At 39.0% G+C, this 28,000-nt stretch overlaps 3 protein-coding genes across 8 annotated transcripts; all 3 read left to right on the forward strand.

Moving 5' to 3' along the window:
* The first annotated feature begins 311 nt into the window (after positions 1-311).
* Positions 312-13,367, forward strand: LOC144660966 (uncharacterized). Its single transcript, XM_078521687.1, is given in 15 exon segments — positions 312-402; positions 777-3,817; positions 3,819-4,557; positions 5,785-5,858; positions 6,068-6,209; positions 6,486-7,375; positions 7,877-7,964; positions 8,204-8,290; positions 9,070-9,110; positions 9,703-9,783; positions 10,204-10,273; positions 10,447-10,523; positions 10,636-10,696; positions 11,864-11,933; positions 12,062-13,367. Coding segments are annotated over 15 exon segments (5,589 nt in total). The 3' UTR covers positions 12,099-13,367.
* Positions 13,368-13,632: 265 nt separating this feature from the next.
* LOC144659921 (uncharacterized) lies at positions 13,633-19,669 on the forward strand. 3 transcript variants are annotated; one of them, XM_078520450.1, is made up of 5 exons: positions 13,633-14,103; positions 16,493-16,576; positions 17,146-17,208; positions 18,065-18,367; positions 19,118-19,669. In XM_078520450.1, the coding sequence occupies exons 1-5, from the start codon at positions 14,085-14,087 to the stop codon at positions 19,198-19,200; spliced, it is 552 nt and encodes a 183-aa protein (XP_078376576.1). In that variant the 5' UTR covers positions 13,633-14,084; the 3' UTR covers positions 19,201-19,669. The 3 variants fall into 3 exon arrangements, with proteins under 3 accessions (XP_078376576.1, XP_078376575.1, XP_078376577.1); XM_078520449.1 differs by having other exon boundaries at positions 13,641-14,103; positions 19,115-19,669; XM_078520451.1 differs by having other exon boundaries at positions 13,644-13,847; positions 19,115-19,669.
* A 272-nt stretch (positions 19,670-19,941) lies between these two features.
* On the forward strand, positions 19,942-27,097 carry LOC144659920 (uncharacterized). Of its 4 annotated transcripts, none has more exons than XM_078520447.1 (6): positions 19,942-19,992; positions 22,560-22,611; positions 23,446-23,535; positions 24,886-24,936; positions 25,284-25,604; positions 26,519-27,097. In XM_078520447.1, exons 2-6 carry the CDS (start codon positions 22,593-22,595, stop codon positions 26,992-26,994), a joined length of 957 nt encoding a protein of 318 aa, XP_078376573.1. In that variant the 5' UTR covers positions 19,942-19,992; positions 22,560-22,592; the 3' UTR covers positions 26,995-27,097. The 4 variants fall into 4 exon arrangements, with proteins under 4 accessions (XP_078376573.1, XP_078376571.1, XP_078376574.1 ...); XM_078520445.1 differs by lacking the exon at positions 19,942-19,992 and adding an exon at positions 20,400-20,509; XM_078520448.1 differs by lacking the exon at positions 19,942-19,992 and adding an exon at positions 20,400-20,509 and having other exon boundaries at positions 25,284-25,598.
* The last annotated feature ends 903 nt before the right edge of the window (positions 27,098-28,000 follow it).

Raw genomic sequence — 28,000 nt, forward strand, 5'->3', positions numbered from 1 at the left:
TCCTTTTCCCAGAAGACTAGAATGTCTAACCATTATTTTGCAGATGTAATTACAAAGGCAGCACATTCTCCTCAGTTACTTTTGGTCTTAAAAGACCCTGAGTGTTGGTCCGGTCTGGGGTTCGAACCCACGACCTCCCGCACAGCAGTCCGGTGCTCTACCAATTGAGCTAACCAGGCGGCGGTAGTATTTTCTTTTTGTCTTCCAAAGAAGTCACTTGTGATGTTCATGTAGATCGTGACGTTTTGACTGCACACTGCTAGTCTTCATCAGGCGATAAGGTCGACTGGTCAGGTGTAACCTTATAAAGCATGCTGCAGCACTGCGATTGGTTGGTTTTCAACTGCTGTGATTGGTGTATATCAATCCTCGCTGTTCTGGTGTGCTGTCGTTCCCTCAACAGTCAGTTGTCGTTCAGTTCTTCTGTTGTTGTTGTGTATGTTTTTTTTTATCGTGGGCATCCATGCTTCGGGAATTTCAATCTCACTATACCTGTTGATATTGTTAGGGTGAAGTCTTATCTGAATTGCCTCTTCGACCCTGCGTGTGTACCAGTGTGGTTCAGGATCACTAAACTTTATTTCATTTCAAAGCAGGTAGTGTCCTGTGTTGTGGGTGTGCTCTGGAACGGTTCATAATGATTATCGTAACCATCTACGTGCACCTGTAGCTCAAATGTTTCAACAAATTACATGTACCAGTACGGTATGATTTTGTTTTGATCAGTACTCTGAGAACAGTACCAGTATTAACAATTCACTTGTTCGATGTTCTAGGTCCAACTTGTCTGAATCAAGATGAGGCATCAGTGCCAGATGAACCTGAACAAAACAATAGAGCTACACTCAGCCATGATTCATCGCTTTCAGCAAAAATTGTAAGCACAGTCGATGATCAAACCCCAGACAGTAAAGACACATGTCTGAATGTGTCTGTACAGCCCGAAAGAGCTGCATGTTTAACAACTATTGCTGAGGCTGACTCGTCTATCAGGACAAGCCCTTGTGAAAGCACAGCACTCTGTGCAAACAAAGAACCAGTGCCGGCCTGTGTAAATACAGCAACAAATGGCAAGGAAGATGAAGGAGCAGTATCCAGCACAAAGTTTGACTCTTGCCCTTTGAGTAGTGTAGACACCATGCAAAGTATCTCTATCCTTCTATCCCAGGACTGTCATGAACAGCATTGTGATGTAGCTCCTGACAATGTTCATGGCGAAGACCAAAAGAAAGGTGCTCGTCAAGACGAGAATGCCGACTCTCAGGACATCAAAGAAGACGCGCTGATTACTACGGAGAGTTTTCTCGTAGAAAATCAAGAGGAACCACTTATAGCTTGCAAAGAGCGACATACCAGTGACCCGTCTATTGACACGAGGTTGCCTTCCGAAAGCATGCCAAGCGGTGACAAGGACCCTCCCACACAAAGTTTGGATTTTGACGGCTTAGTTGCCTTCTTTGATGAGCCTTCTTTGACTAAACCTACAGAGACATTGCAAAAAGCAGATGAAACTGAAAAAGAACTTCAACAGAAGAAATTGTCACCTGTCCAGAAATGGCGTGCCCACGAGGATGCACTAGACAATGAAGCTACCGAGTCAGATTTGTACGAACGTGTTAAGCAGAGGCAGAGAAGACGAGCGTCTGAGGTGTCGCTGCAATCCAACCGGCTTTCAGATCCTCCCAAGAAATCTCTCCAGCTGAAGACTAAGACAAAGAAAAGATCTGCAGATTCTGTAGTTGTGTTAACACACGATGAGCCCAGCCCTAATGGAAATGCCAGAAAGAAATTTAAACAATCTCGCGCTCCTTCACATGATGAGGCTTCTCCGCTTACGGCTAATACGGAAAGGTCGCAAGATGACAGGGGACTTTCCAGAGAGCGTAAAGAAAATGTGGAAGACCTACACGAATCTAGTCTTCCATGTGTAAAAGGTAACGATCAGGTTGAAGATGATGCGTCAACCCTTGACAGTCCTTCGTGTTCAAGCGGTAAGACCATGCTTTCAAATGAAATGGTTCCAGCCAGCGTCTCCGCTTCAGAGAAATCAATCTCACCAGTGATAAATCCAATGATCGCTCATGTTAATCAGGCTTTAGACGGCATGCAAGGAGGTTCTACAGGAAATGCGGAAGAATGGGGTTCGCAGACGATAACGAAAAATGACCATGGCGACATAGCCAAAAATCGTACTGTGCAGAAAATTGGAACAAATGAGGAGAGTCCCCAGATAAAACCAGTTTGGGATAAAGGAAAGCTAAAGAGTAACGAACCCACAGACAAAGAAAAAGCATTCCAATATGAGGAGTCTGACACAAAGATAACGGCGTCTGCAGTTTCCAATTCAAGACAGAAACCTTTCATGACGCCTTCTCAGGTGAATGTCTCCGAACAGAACAGGAGTCCTAAAGGAAAGGAAAAAGAAAGTGTTCATGTAGAAGATGCAGAAGGAGGCGGCTCAAGTCAAGTATCAGTGACGAGACACCATGAATCCCAAGCGTTCGATTCTAGTGAGAAAGAGCTGTTGACTTATTGTGATCAAACTTCCCATTTTCATGAACAAAAGGAGGAACAGAGGCCTGGACTAGGAGACATCGACGATACCCAGGGATTACGACGTGAGTTTACAACCTTGCAGGCGTCTGGTACAGAACAGAAGCATTTGTCAAGTTCTTTTAGCACATGTTCTGAGAAAGAGATTGTTTGTGAGGAGACAGGAATAACCGATAGTCAAGTCGATGGCAAATTGTCAAATGGAAGTGTTGAAGCTGAGGGCAAAACATCTGGGCCAGGCAACACCCCAACGCAGTGTTCTTTGGAAGTCATGGATGTTGTGACGCCTTGTCTGTTTGGAAACGATAGCTGGGAGACCTCGGATAGGAAGACAAGTCAGAAGAAGTCTGGGAACCAAAGGAGTTCTTCTAATGCATCAGCGCCTAGGAGTCCCTCAAATATTGCTTTGAGTTGTGGAACTGTAACCGAGAAGGGAAGGATTGTGGATAAAGTTGGTTTGGATGGTAGCCAAGCTGAAGCCAGCAGAGCTGAGCTCTGCCCTTATGGTAATAACAAGGAACCGGCGTCGGAGACGGACCCAGAAGGAACTCAGAGTTTCGGGACCAGCCAGAGCATCTCTGTGCTTCAAGATTTGGAATTTCCTCCGCAAGAATATCACGTAGAAGAAGATGCTGCTTGCAGTGAAGAAAAAGAAGACAGCAAGAAGTCTTCGCAGAATGTCAACACAACGACAAACAGGGATGCATCTTGGGTAGAACCGCTTCCAAAGAAACCAAGAAGCGCTAACATGGTGTCATCATCACACGAGTTGCATCCAAATTTTTCACTCGAACAGGGGAGTGGTCCCAGCATCGAGAAAACCCGCGACTCCGAGTGCATGGAAAGTGACGTCATACCCCCTACGCCACCGGTCAAACCTGTTACCAAACAGGTTTTCAGTTCTAGGTCTCCTTCGAGGCTGTCACGCTCCAAAATGAAACTGCAAAGGAAAGATGAGACCAATTCTCATTTTGAACGTCTAGTTGTAAAACCGAAAAGGCGAGTAAAGAGTCCCCGTGTTTTAAAATCAACAGGATCACAGGATAGCGAAGGGGACAGAGCTGGAACTCGATATAATTCTGGTAGTAGTGAGACAGCTGAAGACAGCGTCTCGTTACTGAAGAACCATACTAGGTCGCCAGAGGTACTAGATGCCCAGACCATGGATTTAAGTCCGGCTTCGGAACCTGACTCCAACAAACACTTAGAGTTGTCACAGGACAGAAATACAGAAACTACTTGTAAAGGGAATAAATTGGAAAATGACCCCTTGTAAATCTCCAAGAGGCGTGACAAATTTTGTGAAGTCAGTACAGAAAATAAGCGATGTTTCCTCTGAAAATGCGAATGATCCTGGCAGTTTACAAGAAATAGATGACATTAACGATTCACAAAAGGAAAGACACACTGTCGTTACAAATTCTAAAGAGACAAAAAGCGTCGATGTTGTGGAAAGGCCTTTGCGAGAAGGGCATGAAGAAGGCGCGAATTTTGCACCATGTGGTTCTGTTAAACGAAAAGTTTATGATATCGAAGATTCGTTTGATTGGTCGGGTACTAAAAACGGGGGTAAATACAACGAGGGTTGCCAAGATGGGCCTGAAACACCTTATAAAGGCGATAATGAAGATGATCAAGTAAAAGGAGATGCAGAGGATGACGAGAATGGTGAAGAGTTAGAAGATGACATTCTTGAGAAATACGAAGCAGAAAACCTCCACGAAACTGGTGATCGTGACTGTGTCCTCCTTGATGATGATAACAGGGATTTTCCTTGTACTAACGACAAAGGGGATTCCACCTGCACTAGCGATGAAGAGGGTTCCTTGAGTGATGAAGCTTTGTTAAAACCGATATTCCTTCCCAAGGAAACTGAATCGAGTGGAGATGCAAGAAGTTGCAAAGAAGACGCAGAAAATGAAGAGGAGGAAGTTGCAGCATTTTCTCAAGAACTGATTCCTTCTGAAAATGAGGGGGAAGATGATGATGACGATGGAATCACATGTAAGTACTTGCGTTTGTGGCTAAACGATGTTCTGATACCTTAACTTAATCTAGACGCATATTAAGTTTCAGTAGTCGTAGACCACAGTTTTGGAACATTCTTAAATACCAGAAAGTTCAATTTTCTGTGATTTTGTAGCTTTAGACTTATGCGTGAAATATGCGCCCTTGACGTTCGCCCAATTCTGTACAAAAAAAAAAAAAAAAAAAAAAAAAAAAAACGAGAAACGAGACGCGTCTCGCGAGACGGTGGATACCTACATTTGAGCATAACTATGATTTGAGCGGTACTGTATATCGTCCTTCCTTTTCACATAATTACCACCCATCGACTTAACTTATTTTAGCAGTAAAACGGGATTTCTTAGTTACATGACCAATCTTTCAATGACATCCCGTAGCTCAGTGGTAGAGCGTGTGATCGGTGTGCAGAAGGTCATATGTTCAACTCCTGTTAGGAGAATGCAGAGATTCTTTTCCAAGTAACAAAGGAGGCAGCGTGGCCGAGTGGTTAGAGCGCCGGACTTGAAATCTGGAAGTCCTGGGTTCAAGTCCCGTTCTGACCACTATCTGGATTTGTTCTCGGTCGTCCCGAGTTCAAATCCTCGGTCATGCTTGTAAATAGCCAACTGGTCTGCCTCCTGCCAGTTGGGATTTTTAACCATGTTATGTTTATTCAATATATTATATTTGTTCAGTATTTGTTTCATATACACGGCCCCACAAGCTTCTAGCTTTAAACACAAACCGTGTATAAATAACGTTGCTTTACCTTTTTTTTACCTTTTAGCTTGCGTCACTAACTGATTCATATCTTTCTCATTTCCAATTCTCAGCCGGGTTTAAATTATACCATCATTCTTTTCACGAGAAAACTACAATGTAGTAAGAATAAAGTTTATTGATTTGATTGCCGTTAAAGTCCTTAACTAGGATTGGGAGTCACCGAGAGTTGAAGGATGTGAGTTGCACGAGAGTTTTCTTCGAGTGTTAGTGAGTTTAAGCTAAAGAAGACTCTTTCTACGACTCTAAAAAAATGAGCATCAACCTTAATTTGAGCGCACAAGACTTTTAGTTAAACGAGAGTCATGCGTGACCTAACGTTCAATTTCTCCCAGCTATACTGTATCCATACACTTGTTCTAGCTGGGAGAATTTGACAAGACAACTTGCTGTTAGTGATCGGTTCCTTTATTCTCACATCTTGTATGTCTTTTTAACGTTTAGCATCTTACAAAGCGCTGGACAGTACTGGAGCATCATCCGCGACATTTCTGTCAGAAGCTGCGGCCTCTACTCAGGTAAGAATGTCAACAGACAAATTCTCCATACTAGCCTCCATGTGCTGTTAAGGCGAACGCGCGTGACTTCTCTCCTGTCACCCACTTCTTGCGTTTCTCGTTAAGCCGTGTTTCCAAAAACAGTCTAAAGAAATTCATTCGAATGGAGCTCTCTATCGAGGAGTCTCACAACTGCACTGTTTTCTTTGATTTCCTGTTGGTTTGCTTAGAAAATGGATGTACTACGACAGGACGTGGAAGAGATGGAAAGAGAGATGGAAGAGCTGAGAGCGTATCTAGCTAAAACTGACGAAAAGAGAGATGACGCAGAGAACGCGATTGAAGAAGACGACATGGAGTATCAAGAAGAGGGTAAGACGTCTAGTGCATAATTACTAGGACTGTAGGATTTTAGCGGCACAACTTTTCTAATTGTCATACGAAACAGAGCTTTTTGAATTTTCGTGAAAGAGATATCCAGGCGATTGCAAGTTCATTTTCTATCTCTTTTCGGTTTCTAACCTTTAGTTCCCCTTGCCTACAGTACCATGCTCAGTCAGATTACTAGTATATATTCGAAGCTGTAAGATAAAATCTTATGACCCATAGAAAAAACACTTACAAGATAATACTCGCATTTCATTTCAGATCCATGTGATGATCCCGACATGTTGCCTTCACTCACTCCACCCCCTCCGCTGACACCCAAGAGCATCCCTCCCATGCGACAACTTTCCTCCCCCCTTAAAAACGTTTCGCGCTATTTAGATCAGGAGGGGCAGTCTTCAGACGAAGACAGCGATTGCGGAGACATAACGAGGACTAATCAAGAGAAACAGTGTGAGCTAAGGAAGAGTTCGAGTAGTGAAGGGAACAGAAGTGTCGCAGAGAAGGATGATGGTAATACAAGGAAGCGCTCTCTTTCTCCGAGTTACGAAGATGATGGTCTAAGTATCACAGCAGTAGAAAACCGACAGGACAAAACACCTTCTCCTCCGCGAAGTTTGCGTTTAAAACAAACCGCTCACGAAAAAGACGAAAAAGAGTTGATCGTTATTGACGATCAAGACCCTGCTCAGTCAAAAACTGGTTCACTTTGGCTTGTCAAGAGACGAAGAGTAGCGGATGAAATCGTGCCCAAGAAATCTCCGGTCGTTAGCTTGTTATTCACAAGAACGCGAAAAGATTCCCCTAAACCCAGCCAGTTCACTAAGCCAGTGGAGCAGACCAAGGTACCATCACCTATTCAGAAAAAGTCTACGCCATTTATCTATTCGCGAAAGCGTGGTGCAGAGATTTCACCAATCTCGGGACAGGATTCTCCACAACCAGTGACGGGTGATAGTGTATCTCGGGATACTACGTCACGCGAGAGGGTGCCACGTGATCAATGCCGGTCACCTAAACCAGAGCTTGCAAGACTGACGGTTGTGACGAGCGCCAAAACGAGCAAAGATAAAGAGAATAAGAATTGCCAGAGAAGCGGAACAACAAAGCACCTGTCTTTTGTGGCGACGCGTCTTAACAGGAAGCAGTTAGTAAGTATCGCTTGCTCTGGAAGTTTTTTTTTTTTTTTTTTTCCTGTTTTCTTTTTTCCCCATTTTATTTTCTATTTCTATTATGACGCGCGAAAACTGACGATATTTGTACTTTAGTAGCCTTCGAATACAGCCGCCTCCCAAATCAGAAGGACCGTTGAGAAGCGGCTGTATCCGCAGTCTAATACTTCGAAGACCGTTTTAAAAAGTAACTTTGTGCCAGATCACAATACAGAATGCCTCGATTTCTGTTTCAGGGGTATTAAAAAAAACCTTGTGGTCAAAATTCTTATTAGACTGTAGTATTCGTCATTTTGTATTTACATGAAAACTTGACACAATACAGAACGCATTGCTCTAAGTATCAGTGTAATAAGATAAATTTATCAAGTAAACACGGAAAACATATAACTAACTTTCAGTTTACTGTGTTACTTACCCCATGTCAGCAAGAAGTTTCTCGCATTTACGAGAACTCAGAAAGTTTGTATTTTTTCCCAGGCTGAAGCTCGCGCTCTTGCCGAAACGTATGGCGGGAAACTAGCCAGTGAGTTCAATAACAGGACGAGTCACGTGATTATGACAACAGGTTGGTAAAAGTTTTGATCTGTTGTTTGACTTTGTAGTGTTTAGACGATTTTCGTTAACCCCAGGTTTACTTGAGACTCAAGGGTTTTCACACTTTCAACAGGCCTGGCATCGCGTCAGGACCCCTTATTTTCATTTTCCACCGAACGATCTGGAAAATGTGTTGCTGATGCTGTTTTCCAAACCTGGTTTTCTTTTTACTTTTCTTTTTATCAACACGCGTACTTTTCCTCCTTTCAGATGAGAATATGCAGGTGACACGTCATAGCTATACCATGAAGTACCTAATGGGACTGGCACTCGGGAAATGGATCGTCAGTCACTACTGTAAGTACTGCTCGCAGAGTGATTACGCTGTACTTGTCAAAACTGTTGTGGCTATTAAATTCGCAATGCCGTAAATGATCTAATTAACGCTCACTCAAATTAACGCCTTGTATCTAATAAACGCCTCCCCTGAGTTGTAAAGTTTGTATTTGACGCCCCCATCTAGTAAACGCCCGTGTCTGGTAGTCCCCCCCCCCCCCCCCCCCCCACCACCCCAAAGACCTCAAAAACCAAGGCAACACTCCATAAAGTAAAATCACGCAATTTATTTAGTTTCTTACCTGACTCGGACATGGAAGCGGCCAATGGAAATAAATACATGCTACTGACAAACTCTGTTTTCTATCTTACTCCAAGAGCAAACTACTACGTCTCATTTGTTTTATTGACGTTTTTACACTTTGAGTGAAATTTACGCCCCTCTCTAATAAACGCCTCATATCTATTAAACGCCCCCCTCTATAGAGCCCCTGGGCGTCTATTAGATCATTTACGAAAAAGTGAAAGTCAAACCTTGTAAAAATGCTTAAAAACCGCGTTATTTTGTTTTGAACTGATGTGAAACGTCCGTTTTAACTGAAATATAGATAACTACAAATTTGTTTTTCTCTCTCCGATTCAGCTTGAGTGCTAAACTTTCGATAGGTTTTTGCGATTTATGCTCAAATTGTTACCATGCTATCAGCTCTTTTTGGCAACTTTATTTTTGCCTTTATTACTCGAATGTTCGGCGGAAAACTCAATCTGGGTGACCTTAGTTATTTTTTCCATCTTTTCAGGGATCGCTGCATGTATTCAAGCCAAAGCACTAGTGGCTGAGGTAAGTTAATCTTGGGCGAATAATGAATATTCTCTACCCATTCTTACGTTTCCGTTTGTGCCTTTTATTCTTAGGCTACGTGTTGACTCTTATACTTTACATGTGTTTTCTTGCGATGCTTCGTACACGAAATAGATTTTCTCTCCTCGCCCAATGGAAAACATGCATGGCAACTGCTCATAGTATTTATTCTAAACCACAGTCAATTCAGTGAATTGGTTTATTTAGTGTTGAGTACTTTTGTTTACGGTGATTATGCTTTTCATTATTATACCCCATTTTGTGGTTGAATTCCGCACTGGACGAAGGTTCTCATGAATGGTTGGTTCGACTTTGAGAATCCTAGAGTGAGACTAATTTTAGTTGTAAAAAAAGAAAAAAAGACGGATCAGAAAGCTAAATCTTTTTGTTCCTTAAGTTTCCACACTTTCAACTAGTTTACCATCGTGCCAGGACCTGACATTTTTTTCATTTTCGACCAAATGATCTTTAAAATGTGTGTTGTTTTTGCTTTTTCCAAACCTCAAGTTGTTTCCTTTTGTTTGAATCCACACATACTTTTGTTCATTTCATTTCATTTCATTCTTTCCAGGCGGATTATGAAGTGAAAGGTGATTCGGGTCTCGGACAGGCATCCATTCCACGCTTGGCAAGAACAGCCAGAAGTGACGAGGTAAAAAACGGGGGAAAAAAGTTGAACAAAAACCATCTGCTTTTAGCTAGTCTCTTACCTGCCGGCCTTATTTAGATTATGACAAAAAATCAGAGAGACTACGTCAAGGTATTAGCCGAAGCCGATTAAAACTGTTTGCTTCTGTGGGTCAAAAATTGTAACCTTTCTGAATTTTGCGATCTGTCATGGGGCTTGCCTTGAGCAGCCAAATTCGTTGAAAGAGCTGATCATTTGATCTGTATAAATCTGACAAGTTGCACTTTCGCTCGAAGTAAAATCGGTCATTTTTTTTGAGGCAGCATTTTCAGTAGCACGAATTTCGGAGAGCGCGCTAGATTTACGGCTCCTTTTTCATTTTAATTAAGCAGTTTAGTTTCCTACCTAACAATACTCACTGTATCACCTTCTGTTCTTATCCAGGAGGACACACTTTTATTCGAAGACTTTGGCGTTCTCTGCTATGGCGAATTCAGCGCGGCAGTCACTAAAGGTAATTTCGTCAAATTGTTTTTATTCACTTTTCGAGTTTTGCGAAAGTTTACAAGGTCCTGTTGAGTGCGTAAATGTGAAGTGTTAAATATGGGGAATTATTTCAATATATTGATTATTCACATTTGTTTTAAAATAAAAGTACTGAATGTGATATATATTTTTTTATTGCAGAACAACTTAGCCAGTTGTTGAAGTTTTGTGGCGCAAGTGTCTATGTCGATACTGAAATTTTAAAAATGATGCAAAAGGTTTGTCGTAATTATATCCTTTTTTATTGCTGTCTCCCTTGTGCGGTTTTTTTGTTTATCATAATTTATATTCCAAAACTCCTAAACTCATGTTGCTTTATTGTCTTTGCAGGATCGTCGAAAAGTTGTTGTCATCGATAAAGAAACTCGAAATAACGTGGACGATATTAATGGTATTTCTCAATCTCTTCCACTCGCATAGCAGTATTTAATTAATTCAGGATAAAAGTCGACTTCAAGTTAGCCTTCGAACAGCTAGTTTAGAGGGACGATGAGCGGTACACGAGTGCAGTGGAACAAAAAGATTAGGGACGGAAAACCGTTCCTCTCTTGCGCAGCGCGCTCTGCCCTGTCAAACCGCCTGTTCTGCAGGCTAACTTCAAGTTCGCTACTTTAAAAAAAAAGCTACCAATATCATTTGTACTCACGACTTATCATGGTACCACGTTTCTCCATATGTTGTGTACTGTTTAACGTGTGAGCACTCTTGCTCCCTTACCTTTTCGTGGTTTCATGGCTTCGGCTTGTAGCGCACGGGTGAATTAAGTGCTGTTTAAATTTTTTTCAAACGGGATTGCGATTTTCAAATGATGAATGGAGATAGTTGACAGATAGTTTTTAATGATTGTAACAATTATAAAAAATGACCCTTTTACAAATATCATTCTAGTAGGTCATTCTGTTGTATTCTCGGGGTTGTTCAAGGACATTTTGACGCATTTCGGTCCATTCTGGGCCATCTCAGAACATTTCTGTCCATTCTAGTTTCACTCCGGTCCATTCCGGGCCATTGCGGTTCTTTCCGGTTCATTCCGGTTCATTTTGGTCTATTCCGGTCTCATTTCGGTTCATTCTGGGTCATTGCAGTCCATTTTGGCCCATTTGTTTCATTCCGGTCCATTCTGGGTCATTGCAGTCCATTCCGGTCCATTCCAGTTTCATTCCGGTCCATTCTCGTCTTTCCGCTACGCTTCAGTGTAAAGTCACGCTCCTTTTCAGTTATCAGTAAGCTTTCTTTTATTATTTTATGTTGTTTATTTACCTATTTAGAGTTTATTTACCAATTTAGATCTACCTATTTTACTGCGAAACAGCCTTGAGCAACTATTGCTAATAGTCAAACTAAACAAAAGAAGAGTTAGAACGGAGTTAGTGTCTTTAGCATTTAATTGTTTAGTAACCATTTCACGGCTTAAAGTAAACCACTCATATTTTATTTTGACCAATGGTAATAAATGTATGAGCAATAAAACGATTACAAATGTGATTTGTATCCTTCTGCAGTATTATTCTATCACTCTAGTTATCGTTTTTTTTTATATCGTTCTCTTGTTTCACAGCTATCTGCCGTCAGTTAAACACGAAGCCGGTGTCATTAGAGTGGGTCACGGATAGCATTGCAAATTACAAGTGAGTGCTTGGTTTTTGGTGACTTACCTGAAATAACTTATTTTTGAAAAGGCGTGCTCGCGTAAATTTCGTATTATACGATAAGACACCTTTCTAATTGACGTTGTGTAATTTTTATTTGTCCTCAGGGTTCAAGATTTTAAAGATTATATCATGGAAATGTAAAACAAAGAAAGATTAAGATACTAAAAGATGAGTCAAACTTCGTGCGAAGACTATGATTTATCTTCGAGTACAAAATAAAACCTTGATGGATAAACAATTAAATATTTGTTCAATCCAAACAGGAACCGGAAACCTCTTTTAACTTAAAGGGAACTTTTCCATCTTGGCAGAGACCAAGCAGTTAATTTCTATTTTAAAGGAAAAATAAAAGGAAATTGAATAATAATACCATATAAGATTATAAAACAAATGTAGGGAATGATTAAACGTTCCGTTTTCTCTTTGTCATAATATACAAAGGGCATTGTCGGCAGGGGTGTGAAATGGCAGCGCAGTCATTATGTAGTTGTCTTTTTTAAGGATACAAACAAAATTTAGAATAAAAAGCGCCCGAGCCTTATGTTTTGAATTGTCAATTTTAAATTTAAACTAAATGACTATTTATTAAAATATTTGAGCATGTATATATTCCGCAAGAATATACGAGTTGTCTATCCATCGGACCAGGTACCTGAATTTGATGTTTTGGTGCGTGGCACTTCCACTAATGAGTTGGACATGTCCTGTTTTATGAGTTACAATTAAATGTTTTTGACGGAAGTGAATAATACGCTCCAAAGAAGAGAAATTTCGACTTCCGGGTATCTGTCCACTTTGTAATCAAATTAAGTTTACCAATCTTCAAGTATAAACCCATGAATGAATGAAGTTGAGCTGTTGCCCGACTACGCCGTCCTTAAGCTGTTTACAGTTGAAATCAACGAAGCCCTATAAGTTGCTGAAGGTAAATAAACCGCCGTAGCGAATTTTGAAAAGCTCAAGTTTCAAGCATTAGCCCTTCGTCGACTTCCAGTTGATAATCAACTACATAGCTAATTGTTTCACTCGCCTCCGACGCAGCACAATATTTCTTTTTTTTTTTTTTTAGAAATCGATAACACTGCATAGAAGGACACAGAAAATCTGCCTTAACTACAAAGAATCATTTATCTTAAGGTTATTGGTATCATTTAAAACGCCGAATTCTCAATTTTCAGCTCTGTGTAACGAATAAGCTCAGATCTCGAGTCTTACTTTAATTTTTCAATCACCGATAATAAAAGTGCGATAACAACAACACAAAGTAAAGTGATATCATGCGATACAGAAGTGATATGACAAAACTATATCTACCCTCTCCCCTCGCAATCGACAAAACAAAACAAATGACGTCATTCCGCCACGTGCGAGCTGCAAAATGTAATATTTTTTGATAAGATGAAACCATAGTTAAACGAATGATAATTTATTCTTTACTGTCCGCCATTAATAGACATTGACGTCATTCCGCGCGCGCCAGCGTTTTTCACACAATATTCGCAGAGGGGAAGCGTATTTTTCAAGAAAAAGTGTTGAAATTTTATAAGACGGATTAAAAAAACCGTCACCGTGCTTAGTTCTGTTATAAAGCACCCAGGAAGTGCGGTAAGAACTCAGTTATCACTTCCGGCTAGAGTGTTTTTCGAGGACGCCTGGGTACTATTCAATCTTGAATTATTAGTTCCCAGTCGACTTCATACGCGGAAGCGCGAAAACGCCTAGCAAGTTTCGCTTTCGCCATTTTCCATCATGAGGAAAAATGGATCGAATTATATTTTGGACAAGATCTTTGAGTCTTAGATATTTTAAGCTGCAGTCGTCAGAATCACCTACGGTTAACAAGACTTTCCTGCCTACTGTGATACCCGGACTGCCATCATGTTGACGAAAGTGAGTGGGGATTCCCCAGTCATGCAAATCATTGTTCTCACGCTTAAAAATAGTCATTGTTCGGATGTTTCTTAGCAATACGAATTCCACTGTTTGGGTAGCATATGTCACTTGATATTGCGTAAGCAAAGCTATAGTTCGCTTGATCTGGATCAATACAAGCGCAGCTTGCAGTCAGGAAAGTTTGATTCTTTTAACATATTCAACTGGGCAACTGAAGCACGAGGGAACGCCATTATGCATCGACAAAACACAGGTAAGCTTATTGGTCATATTTTACAGGTTTTTCTTGCATAGTAAGTTATAAACTTTGCCAAGACGACTTGCCCGCTTGTAGCTGTCTATCGAATTGTTATGTCTGCAAGAACAGCAAGCAAGCAAAGCATAACACACAAAAAGGCAATAACATTTAGCTAAGTTAAACCATAATGCATAACTTGGGCTGTTGTTGAAATTAATTTTTATAACTTGCAAGAAGTGAATTTTGTGAATAGTCTTTAAAATCGTGAATGAAACCATTATCAAGGTATAATGTATGAGTGAATAGGGGCTTGTGAGCCTGATGCAATTTTTTTTAGTCAGGTCTATATTACAATATGCCCATTAAATATATTAGGCTGTCCCCCTCTTTTTTCTCCATTCACCATCGTCTGACCGACCCAAATTTTAGGGTTTTCCAAAAAAATTTGTAAAATAGAAATATCAAAGACTTGAATGCAGTTACTCTTTATTATAAAGAGTTACATAATTTTAATATGGTAGAAGCCCAGTCGGTAACTCGAAATCTGAAGGGAAATGAAAAACAGTTCAAGTTAGCAGGGTTTCGAATTAATTATCAGGGTTGAATTGAATATTATTTTGCTAAGTTAATAATTGATAGTTTACTAATTTTCAGCACTTCAGTATACAATACAGTGTCAACTATCAAACTTATCTCTTCAGAAATTAAACTCTAACAGGGTCATAAATTATTGTGATAACAGTGGAAAAAGGCTGTCAAACACATGATCTGTTCGTTGCTCTAAATCTATGGGTAACCATGGTGAGTTGCAAGAACTGAAATTCGAGTTATCGGGGTACATTTGACCCAAATTTTGATCATTGAAAACAAAATTTAGTTCGAGTTTGCAGGGTTTTCGAGTTATCCGAGTTCGAGTTAACCGATCAAAAATGACTGAAAAGTGAGTTCAAATCCAAGGGAAATGGAAGTTAGTTTTAGTTAGCAGGGTTGTTCGAGTTATCGAAGTTTGAGTTACCAGGATTCAACTGTATTTTATAAGTTCAATTTTTATAATTTCCCTTTGTGGTAAAGTTACATCTCCAGGCAGTCACTTTTAATTTTGCTCTCATATTTATTTTGTATGCCTTTTTTGTATTTCTTTTTATAAATTCAATAATTATAATGTTATCATACATATATAATATAATGCACTAGAAGAATAAATATAAGTAAAATTTCAAACGTGATATTATCAAAGGCACATTATTGCCTATAAAACCTTGATGATAGCTTGGATTTTTCTCAAGCAGGAAATGTTTAAAGTGCAATTTTAAATTGCTCTTGATAAATTTCCTGCCTAATTAAAAAGCCAATAATCCAATAAGTGTCATATATAATATATGTAAATTCTGGGACATTTCTGCACCTGGGACCCAATTTCTGGCAAAATGGTATATAAAAGGGTAAGGGGTAGGAGCTCGGGGCGGAGCCTCCCCCGTACAAAACGTATTTGAGTAACCCCCTCCCCCCCCCCTGGGACCTGGGAATGTACAACAAGTATTAATATTCGCGTGGTAGATGCAGACAGATCATGGCCTACTGTTTCTTCCCTGTTTAGCACTTAGGTAAGGGGAGCATTTTTAGGGGGGGGGGGGGGGGGGGGGGGGGGGGGGGGGGGGGGGGGGGGGGGGGGGGCACTTTGATGGCAAATTTGCGAACCAATTATATTACGAAACTCTCTTGAGGCAACAACTCTATCTCTAACGGATGGCTCCCAAATCTCTTTTTATCCTTATGATGGCAACGAAACCCATACGCCTCCATCTTGTTTTGCTTGTTTGTTCTCGCCCGTCCCCTTTTCGCGTCCAATAAAATGCCTGGTTACTAAGCTATGAACCTTTTTCAAATGCACATTCTTGTTGTCACACACATCTACGAAAATACTGTGTTTAATAAATGAAGAAATACCTGTCAACAAATACCAGAAAAAATCAACCATATGTCAAAGTTGGTGTTCATTGTATTAAAAAGCTGAAATTGTGGGTAAGACTGAAGTATTTTCTGTTCCAATGTTTAGAGAGTTTATGTTCGATGAAGAAGAGTCCTGAAGACTCGATTTGGATTTTCTTAGATTTACTTTCAAAAAACTATTTTTCCCAAAATTTGAGTTGCTAAATTCAGGGTGCGGCTTATCTGCATGTGTTTACGGTATTTTCAATTTGAATGTTGTTTAAAATATTTTTAGACAAAGTTAAAATCAGTGTAATATATGTATTTTACTGTTATTTTTTTTTTGCATATGAGAAACACTTTTAATTATTTATTGTATAAGCTGGAAAGAATCTTTTTTTTTTTGTCAATATATGCCAACAATGTCTCAATTTTATGTTAAATAAATGAGTCAACTGTTTTCTTTTTGAAACAGGAAGTAGAAAATTCAAAGTGAATGTCAGTGGTGGGCATGTCCTATGTGGTGACAATTCCAAAATGGATGTAACTTACAGGAGAGGTGAGGAAATTGGCCAGTTAAGGGGTGGCAAGTGTATGTTGAGACTTCCATAGCCTGGCACTAAAAGAAAATTGAGACTCTGAGTCAGCATAATTTGCAAACAAAATTTAGATGGAGAGACCTGTGATTTGTTGTCTCAAATTATGATTTTTTTTTTTTTTTGCAATAAAAAGTTTTATTGGTGTTAGAACTTACAGTACAAGAAAACAATAAACTTACAGGAAGAAAGAAAAAGAAAAGAAATTATAAAGGTATTTACATGCGTTACAATAAGTTTTACAATACAGTGCATATATTAATCGCTAAACTTAATCATACAAAGATACAAGGAGAAGTAGAAATAGTACGTAGTATTGGAAAAAAATTTTTTTTTTTTTTTTTTTGAAAAAAAAAATTTTTTTTTTTTTTTTTTTTTTTTTTTTTTTTTTTTTTTTTAAATAAAAAAAAAAAAATTTATCAATTTTTTTTTAAAAAAAAAAATAAAAAAAAAAAAATAAAAAAATAATTTTACACAGTGTAAAATTACTAGAACAATTACTATATTTGATACCTTTATTATTCCCTTTTAGGTCGAGATAGAGCAAGAATTCACACATCATCAAGATCAAGTGATGCAAGAATTACCGGTCCAGGTAACAGACTGACGTTCACGATTAAACAAACAAAATGTCATTAAAAATCACTAGCCTGAAATATGGTCAAATGAACAACAACAAACTTTCGGTAACTTAATGAAACATGACTGCAGTTACATTGACATGGTAACCCATCCCCTCCCTCTCACACTATTCCCCTCCTCGCCCTCCCCACCCCCCACATTCCATCACACTCCGCACACACCTCACCCCCTCCTCCCCCACGTTCCACCCCACAAACCATATCTAGGCACTGTATAAACAGGTAAACTGAAACAATTATGGGTAAGCTGCCATGTTTTGCGTAGACTTCACCTATAAAAAAAGGTAAAGTCTGTGTCCAAGCCATGAGGCTCATACAGCCAGAGCTTATCCCAGTTTCCGTAGCATTAAGCGACTAGGAGTATTGCTACTCCCCCCTGGATGGGATGCTAGTCCATCGCAGGGTTACCCCCAGCAGTAAATTCGCCGGTACCCATTTATACACCTGGGTGGAGAGAGGCACTGTGAGAGTAAAGAACACAAGAACACAACGCAGCGCCCCGGCCAGGCCTTGAACCCGGGCCAATCGACTCGGAGTCAAGCGCGCTAACCATTAGGCCACCGCGTCTCCCACACATAAAACTGCCACTCACTCTCACCCCACGCTCACTCTCACCTCAACAACTTCTTTTACCCCAAACCCTTCTCCACCCCACTTGGCATTTTGCAGCTATTTCTCATTCTCTGTCTCCCAGTTTCTCCTTCAATTGCATACAGATTCCCAAACATACTTGTTTAAAATTAATTCAGATCTTGTTGGGATTAATTAGTAACTGTTTTTGTAACACTGGACTCTTGATTTATTCCTCAGATCAGTTGGTTGCAACAATACCCTACAGAGTGTACTCTCAATTGACCACACTGTTAGCAAAAGACAGAATAAACATCGCAGGCAGATTGTTCAACCTAACCCTAGCAGAAGCCATGTCATTAAGAGACAACACAGCCTGTGATCACTCAAGTATGGATGCTGTTTTCCAGCTGATGAAGGAACGACATGTAAAGCTTGGTCAACTTGTACAAGTTTTGCATGAAATGCAGAGATTTGATGCCTTAAGTGTGCTTACTGAAGCAGGCTATCCTGTTCAATCACAACTACATCCCAATGTTTCAGGTATATTTTACAGGGAAACATGACTAATGAATGGTGGTCTTTGACAAGTATTAAATAAATAATAATAATAATAATAATAATAATAATAATAATAATAATAATAACTATCACTTGTCAAAGTCTACAAACTGGTTGTCGAAAGCTCGTTTTTAATCAAGTTTTTGGTGTTTTGTTGGGGGGGGGGAACCAGAGATCACATTGTAATATTTTACAATGTCTTACCCTGGTTACTCGTCTATTTTTAATGGCTAATATTTGCTATGTGATGGTTTTGTTTTTGCTTTGCTTTGGGGTCTAGTAAGTGGGGTAGACTAAGTCAAGAATTTGCGGCAGAATTTAAAAAGTGTGCCACGCATCCAAAATTTTATGTACTGATGGCTAAGACCTCACTGACCTGGGAGGATGGTGTCTTAGGCATTTGGGGGCATTCTGGATAAAAAATACAAATTTTATTTTATATATTTTTTTTTTTTTTTTTTTTTTTTTTTTTTTTTTTAATTTTTTAAATTTTTTACCCCAAATTATTTTTTTAAAATAAAATTTTTCAAAAAAGCGGCCACAAGCACGCATCTAGCTAAAAGCTTGCACAGGGTGTCTAGTTGCATGAAATCAAGAAGCTCTAAAATGCTCAATGTCGACTACAAAAGACAGTCTAAATTTATGACTAGACTGCAAAAAGTTAAGAAGCCTAGTTTTTTTCTTATGTATCTCTGAGCCTTGTAAAATTGAATCTTGTTTTCATTTCAGAAGACAGTGCTGAAGAAGAACTACATATACAAGTAGTTAGTCGTGAAAGAAGTGAAGCAAAAAGTGAATCACCTCTACACGAGTAAAGAATGGATGACAGCAAGAGAGCTTTAGAGGGACTACACACAGTAGCATGTGTACTTCAACATGTAGCGCCAGCTCAGGACACAATATTTATGGCATTACTATATAAAACCTTATTTAAAGAGCTAGGCAGGGATGTTAGTTATACCAGGGGAGGGAGATGTTATGTCAGTACAAACTGGTTAAATTGAGATTATAAATTATTTTAAAGTAATAGAAAAAAATAAAAAGATATATTTAGAAGGCCAAAAAATGATTACTGCCGGCCAAGATAATAAGTTAAAGACATTAAAGTCAATTTGTATTAAAAAAAAAAAAACAAAGAAATATGTTCATAATGTTCACAAATATTATTTATTTGCTCTGTAGCAGAGGTTTCGTATTCAGTACGTGGATATTTTATTTCAAGTGAAGTTAAGATAATATAAGATAATAAAAACAAGCCCACCAGGCTTAATACTACCATGACAACGCTATCGTAACATGGCGTGTAGTAGCGTGACGCGACTTGATACTAGCGTGACTTAGTTCCCCGCCCCCTCCCCCCTTTTGAAACTCCGTTACGATTGTTTGGTCAAGGGCCGGGCTAGAGTAGATATATTTTTTAATTGCTTGTTGCCTTATCTCCAAGTCCCATTTGTTTCATTGTCATGATAAACAGCAATAAGAGCATTCAAAGATCCAATGGTGTAGCAGCTCTCATAAATTCTACTGTTTCTTTATTGTTGCAGCTGGTACTGTTTTGGGGGCTACGGACATTGTTCTTGTTGTTTGTTCTGTTGTTCTCACGAATGGTAACGGTTATATAAATAGCGGTAATAAACAACTATAAATATCACATACAGAAACGTCACTTTAATGCCCATTTTTAAAAATCCCTACTTTCAATTTTTATTTCAAACAATATATAAATTTTCACTATCAGGAAAAACAATCACCATTAAAAGTGCCAGCGTTCTTTGTATTTTGCCTTGCCATGCTCGATAAAACGCTAGTAAAATGTTCAAAAAGAAGTTGCGAAACTAAAAGTGTCGAAAGTACAAGGATTGTGTACATCCGTTCGCCGCACCTCAAGAAAACAAGTTCCTTTTTTTGTGACGAGGAAAGTGGGCGGTAGGCCAAATATCGAAAATGACAGTTATTCTGAAGGGATTTTTCCCAGACTTTTTGCGCCTGTATTAGAAGAATACGTAAACACTGCGTAAAGGAGCCATTCGATCGTGGAATTAAAGGACATTTTCTACAGTAAGGATTGTGTTGAATGTCGTACCTTTGTGGAGCTTCTATAGAAAGAAAGATAACATTTATAATGTGAGTACATGCATTGAAACTCCGCTCGTAAGACACTTAACAATGCTAGTTTATTTTATTGTTGTTTTTTTTTATGTTCTTTACATGTAAGTCGATTCACCAATGAACCTATCGAAGCGACGTGAACACTTTTCAATTAAGACGCGATTTTTTTTTTTGACTTCGTGTAATGGTAAATTATAATTGAACTCATTTTCAGTTTCTAAACGATAGCAACTCGCACGTAGCTATTAACTTAAGTCATCTAAGCAAACTAAAGCGATTTTTTTTATCTTAGTTTCGCTTTACTTTCCATGTGGCGATGTGTTTTTTAACATGCGGTACATCTACTTAAAAGTAGATGTACCGCATGGCTTAGATTCAAAAGTTCAAATTCCGTCTTCTTATTTCTTGTTCCGGTCGCTTGGTTTGGGTATTTGTTGAGTGAAAAATAACGCGGTCATTCCTGAGGTCAAGATATCAATTCTCAGTACTGAATGAAACGGATTTCTTTGTAATGGCTGTTATGAGAATTTAGCGTTACACCAAGACGAGCCAATATATCTCCCGGTTGCTGATTTGTTGTGTTCTCGTAACATATTGCTATTCGCTCGGCACATATATCGATTTTGTTATAAAGTGTCTAAAGTGAAACAAGAAGTTAATTACACTTAGTAATTTTATCTTCGCTTACCGTCTTCAGGTTTAGATCAAGCTGTCTTTAATGGATAGGGCGAAAGCATGTTATTTATGAAACGCTCGAGACAAAATTCCTTTCATACATCGCCAAAGATCGCTTCAACTGAAATTCATTTCCGCAAACTGCCATAAAAACAATGAAATAATAGAAATTTTACCAAATTTTTTCTAGTGTAATATTTCATTCGAGGAGCCATCTGTAAATCAGCGTAAAATGCCTGATATTGGCTTTTCGCAATTAATATTACTCTCATTACTCTTAGACACCAGATAAAGTTCTATAGTCAGCCATTTGTTTATTGAATGTTGCGAAAAATTTAATCCCGGTTCGAAACACCTTACATTAAAAATTTTTCTCTTGGGTTATCGATTCTTTGACTACTTCCGCATTTTTCCGAGCCCAGGCTGCTATTCAGAGCCGGAGAAAATTCAGCTAAGCTTTGTTCATTCGTAGTAACGCACTGGGCCAGTATAAATATTTTCGTTCAGTCATCCTATTTAGTATACAGAATGATTCAAGCAAACGAAATCGAAACCTTGCGACTTGCATAATACCATCTATGCAAATAAGGAAGCTTTCAGTTTCACTTTCGGTTTCAAGTCATTAGCGCAATATTTAATGGGGGTGGTGTGGCAGGGAGATTGTTTCGTTGTTTTCTTTACGTTTGCCTTGTAGTATTATCTGAAAAAATAAAATGTATAAGTATAATTTTCCTGAACTCGAGAGAAAGCTTTTCAACTTTTGTAGATATAATAAGTGACAATGATAAATGAGAGATAATTAAAACTTTTACAGACGGAACTCTTTCCGTCCAGCCTCGCAAAGTTGGTTGGCCGTAATATTGTCAAGGATTTTACCAGAGCAGATTTTTGAACAGCCAAACTTTATAATTGTGTCGCAAGAAGCCTAACTTGAAAAATTGATTTAAAAAAAAATGCTATATTAGAGCACTGACACTGTTTTAACAAGCGTATTTGGCTGCGGATGGCTAAGATGGAAATGGATTGCAACTGAAAATTTTTTCTGACAAGGCTATTAATTTTTTTTAAGTTGTTTCAACGCGTCATAAAAAAAAAATCTATATTTATTTATTACTTCTAGATCTTCACACCCCATCTTTCCCTCTCCCCTTCCCCCGGTACCTGCCTCTACCCCTAACCCTCATCCCCGCTCCTGATGCCAAAAAAAAAAAAAGATATGCTTGTCAGCTGAGGTGGAAAGCTGGTCGTGGTTTAAGAGATAGTAGTCAAGAGCATACATATCTCAAAGCAGAGCACGATGTAATTTCTTTGATCAATTCCCTCGTTTTGAGATCTGCTCTTACATTGCATATACATATACACATGTACATATGTCTTGTATTTTCAACAGATTTCAGCTTGATATATTTATCGATCAAGAACCATGGCTGGATTCTCACAAAGTAAGAAAATATATTAGACATGTGCGAAAAAAGAATTGATCGCAAATTGTGAATCGTCGAATTAGATGTAACTAATTTGTCATCATTTAACCAACAAAGGCCGAAGCTTTTTGCTTGAAACGTCTATGTTAAGTTTTATAAAAATGCTATGACATACTTGGCCATAGTTAATAGAGGGAAATGGTTAAGAAGCCCGGCAAACATCAAAGGAGCAAACAAAGAGGCCAAGATGAAAGTGGGAAGGTCCATGAGAGTGCACATCTTTTGTTTTGCGCTCATACACTATGCATAAGTTACGTAATCGCAAAGTTTTTATTGGTTAGTTGCATGAACACACGTAACCACATATTGTATTTTGCCAGGTTTTCTGCAGGGTCAACCCCAAAATAGCGAACAAAAACCTATAACAAAGAACTTTGTCGGGCTTCATAACCATTTCCCTCTATTAACTATGATATGGCTTACCCTCAACTCTGCTTCCATTTTCCAAATTAACTATGTTGCACTCTACTTCTTTCTATGAACTTCTTAAATGCAAAATCCCGTAACAACACAAGACTTTTAGCCTGATTATCGTATTTCATTTTTGGATGATTTTGGATAACGAGGATCGTTACGATATCCCTTCCGAGACCTCTCCAAAACTGACAGACTTCTTTCTTTCTAATCGACATAACTAAATTTCAGTGATACTTATAGGCAACAGTAAAAGCTAAACGTTTCAACGGAGGTCGTTTACGCAAAAAAAGAAACAAACAAACAAAAAAAAACAAAAAAACGAAAAAAAAGATAAAAAACGTAACGAGCATCCCTGTTCGTCTTTCTTGTTTTCAGCATCTGGGAAGTACTCAGTCCTCGTAACTGGAGGAAATGCTAATGTTGGCTATAAAGCAAGAATGAACTTTTACGGCGGACAGCGGAGAGGTATGCTTTAGATTATTGGATATTTTAGTGGGTTTTGAATTAAAAGCGCAGTGTGCAAGCGATCGTAAGTACCCTTGCCGACGGCTTTTCGATTTGACCAATACATTGTGGTGCAGTATAGTGGAAAGAGAAGTAGTACATTGCGGTTTTGTGTGAACTAGTGGACATTAAATAGCGAAGCGCGTGAGTGACAAAACCGAAATGGAAAACGATTTCCTAAACTGCCAGTGTTTCTAAATCACTTTTATGGAACGAAAACTTCCGCCTAGATTCCTTTTACAGTCAACTCTCTCTAAGACGGACACCGTCGGGACCGGCCCCAACTGTCCGTCTTAGAGAGGTGTCCGCCTTATAGAGAGTTGAGGTAACGTGACACCAGAAATTTTGAGATGATAAAGCTAAACGGCTATGCACAACGAATACACGTCTGTTTTGGGTCGCTTACGTTAGCAAAACCTATAAAGTGGAACGAAAAATAATATCGGAAAATCGACTTGTTTGTTAATAACAAACAGTAATACTGTAAGTAGAAAACTAAATCTTTGGTGCGCGCCCATATACCTAAGCAGAGAAGTAATACGTTTTACTTATTAGTGGATTGTTTTTGGTAAGTTTGGTATTCTAAAGGCGCTGGACTACTATTTCTATGTCGATAACAAGTTTTGAAGTATTTTGTTCACTAAAAAAATGACTTTTTGTGCGTGTCCGTTGGCGGTTTCAAAGTGTCCCTTGTCCGTCTTAGAGAGGTGTCCGTCTTACAGAGAGTTTTCTTACAGTAAAATGACTGAAAACCGGCAGGGACCATAACCACATAACCAGGTGTCCGTCTTATGGAGGTGTCCGTCTTACAGAGGTGTCCGTTAAGAGAGAGTTGACTGTATTTCTCTCTAAACACGCTGATGTTTTATGAGCCTCATGAAGTTATATTCATTTCCTAAACCTCGCGCGCTTCGCTATTTAAAGTACAGTACTTATCAGTCGGTACTTAGAGTGTAATGCGGTGCGGTGCAGTTCATTGGAGTGAAGTGCAGTGCAATGTATTGCGTTGCAGTAGGGCAAGGCACTGTAGTAAAGTGTAGCACTGGACATGCATTGTGCAGGCAATACAGTGCAGTGAAGTCCATTGCAAAGTACAGTATAGTACAGTGTACATGTAGTGCATAGCATTAAATTGTAGTGCAGTGCAGCGCAGCAAAAAAACAGCAAAGTGTGCAATTTAGTGCAGAGTAAAGAAGTACAATACAGTGTAGTGTGTGAAGTATTCCTGTGAAGTAAGTTCCGAGCAGTGCATTGCAGTGCAATAGAATGCAGAGCCTATTGTTATTGATTACTTTTCTCTTTTTCCAACAGGCTATTCTACACGTCAATCAACACGAGCAACAACAAGGATCACAGGTCCAGGTAAAGTATTGTCAATTCTTCATTTTCCCAGTATTTGTGCTCTATACACCGAGTCTTAGATTACCGGATTCAGTTTTATTACCTTCGTTGGTTAACAGGTACTATAAATCCGTTAGAGCAGATTTAACCAAGCTGGCATTTCAATTTTTAGTTTCCTCAGAGATGTCGAAACGAAACAGGGACTCAAAGGCACCCTGCCCCCCAACCTCGTCCCTATATAGGGCACTTTTCCCTTCAAAGTGGGACGGGCGTATTGAAGGGTAAAGCGCCCTGTGGACGAGGGTGTCTGTCTCCGTAAGTTCTAAAAGCATCATGTACTTTAATTTTTTTCCTTGCGTTTATTTCAGGACAGATACTAAAGGATGTTCCACCTTCAGTGCTAAGTGAAGTTGTGATGTACCTGAATAACCCCAGCCCACTTGGAAACAACTGGAAGGCAGTGGCGGCCGAACTCTCGTTAAGTTTCCCAACTATTCAAAGTTTAGATTACCATGGTGACGGTGGTATGATGGATGGAGTGATGGAAATAATGTTCCAGAAAAAAATGACAGTCCAGGACTTGGCTGATATAATGGAGAAAATCCAACGACCTGACATAATTGAGATCTTGGTTAAAGCTGGCCTACCAGAGCGAAATATCCGGCCGGATGGAAATACAAATGGTATAGGTAACAACATAACTGAATGCATGCACCTCATTTATTAGATGATTTAACAGTAATGAACGCCGATATTTTGCGAGCTAAGCGTATTATGAGAAGAGTGAGATTCCCCTCGAATTCTGGGACCTTTTTTACTTGGTGATCGTAGTACTCTTTCGCGATTCTGTCATTCGTTTTTGTCCGTTGTTGTAGCCCTAGCCAGCGCGAAGTACAGTATTTTTTTTTAATCCGCTCCATGTTAAACCGGTAAAACTGGTATTCTACAGCCTAATATGGTATATGGGGGTAATGGTCGACTTTTAAACGCTTGATTTTCCTTGTGTTTGTTTGATTACTTGTTTGTTTCGTTCGTTCGTTTAAATTGTGTTAGACCTCGGCCTTAGAGCTCATCCGTCCTCTTTGCACCATGGGACGCAAAAGGCCCCTGGCCTTTGAGTTGGAAGCAAGAAAATGTTATGGTGATATGGTCTACCACTTTTAGTCATTAACAGCAATATTGCATCATAACTCCGTCAACAACCACGAATAATAAATACAATTCAACCTACGTATAAAATGGCCGCTGAAGTAAGATTCAAGTGTAACGCGAAAAAAAAAAAGAACCAATTTTTTTTCAATTAGAGAGACGAGGAGTAAAACCGCAGTCTGATGGCGAGAAATAACTTTAGCCAACACAAGAAAGACGTTCCTGTTTCTCTCGTCATTCGTTATTTTTTCAATTTTATTTCATTTTCAACTTCGCGGTTCAACTCATGTGGAAATCGAAGTTAGACCATGAGATTCAGCGGGTTGCAGTGATTAAAATAAACCGACAAATTTTTTTAAAGTTACTCAAATTCTTATTACTAATTTTCAGACCGTTTTCTCATTAATTGCTTGAAAATGAGTCGAAAACATTATGTTGTTATTAATGGTTGTAGACAATGGTAACCTAGATGGCCTCAGAAGCAGCAACGACTTGAAAGATGTAACCATAGCAACACCAGATATTACCTCCCAAACCACAAGCACCACTAACAGTGTGAAAGACTGCAAACAACCAAACTGTCTCAAGCAATACAAGCAGCTAGCCAGAGATTTGCCAGAAACACAGAGTAAAATTGAAGATACAAAGATCACACATGCTTGTGCACATGAAATCCCAAGCAGTGTAGACAAGCTTCCAGATGTCCAAGGTTTCCATGACAACGCCGTTATTTGCGAGGAATTAGCTGGCGTTACCCAGCGTGGAGGGCTGAAATGTAGTGTAATTTCCATAGAAAGCTCAGATGGAGAAAGCAATGAAGATGTAATTAAGGATGACAGAAGTGGAAGCTCTATTATTGATAGAATAGCTAGATTCATATTTGATGTTTATTCAGGATTTTGTGGCAGGCTCAGATTCAGAGAAAATTAGTTAATTATTTCATGTCATAACTTCAATGCCACAAGTTCGTTAAATACTTCCAAACACTTCAATCAATCAATCAGTCAGTCAGTCAGTCAGTCAGTCAGTCAGTCAGTCAGAATCAATCATCATATTCAATCAATCAATCAATCTTTATTGTTATATGAACTACTACTCACAGTTTAAGTCTTCCTGACAGTCTCTTATTGACATAAATTATACCAATTAACTAAATAAATTATAAAGTTACTTATAATTGCGAATAATAAAAACTGTCTGAGTTGCGGGTGGATCTTGTTCCACAGAACAGATCTACTGTAGTGTAGATTACTTTTTCCAGACTCAGTTCTTGGACTAGGAATAAAACAGTTTGGATCAGAGTGCCTGATGTTGTATGTGTGTAAGTTCGAAAAATTTGTAAAGATTCGCCTCAAGTATAACGAAGAAAGATTGCTATGAATTTCATGTTAGTTCTAAGACGTTACTGGTGCATCAAGATTATGATGTCTGGGGTGGTCCCTATCCTATCTGTATCACAGCATGCTAAAGGCGTCCTAAAACCCTAAAACGTATCGTTACAAATTGTTTAATATCTGATGTTGCTTACAATATGCTTTACTAGTTATTTACTTACAAAACTACTTATAGGAGGCGGCGTTGCCTAGTGGTAGGACTCTGGACTTGTAGACCAGAGGCCCCGAGTTCAAATCCACCTCCCTGCCACTAGATGGATTTGTCTTCGGTCGTCCCGAATTCAACTCCTGAGCCACGAATAGCCAACTGGTCAGCCGCCTGCCAGTTGGGTTTCTAAGAAGTTTATGTTCGATTTGCAATATTTGTTTGTTTATTTATTAACAGTGTCCACAATTAGCACACTAGTGCTAAAACATTGACATTTGACATTTATTTTTACAGTGCAAAGTCTACAATTTCTTTTAGCACATTGAGTTAATATATAATATAAAAGCAAAAATGGTCAAAGTATAAGTAATTTAGTGAGTAAAGTGAGTAATTT

Source organism: Oculina patagonica, chromosome 7, assembly GCF_052425735.1.
Source record: "Oculina patagonica isolate OP01 chromosome 7, crgOcupat, whole genome shotgun sequence".
NCBI classification, from domain to species: Eukaryota; Metazoa; Cnidaria; class Anthozoa; order Scleractinia; family Oculinidae; genus Oculina; species Oculina patagonica.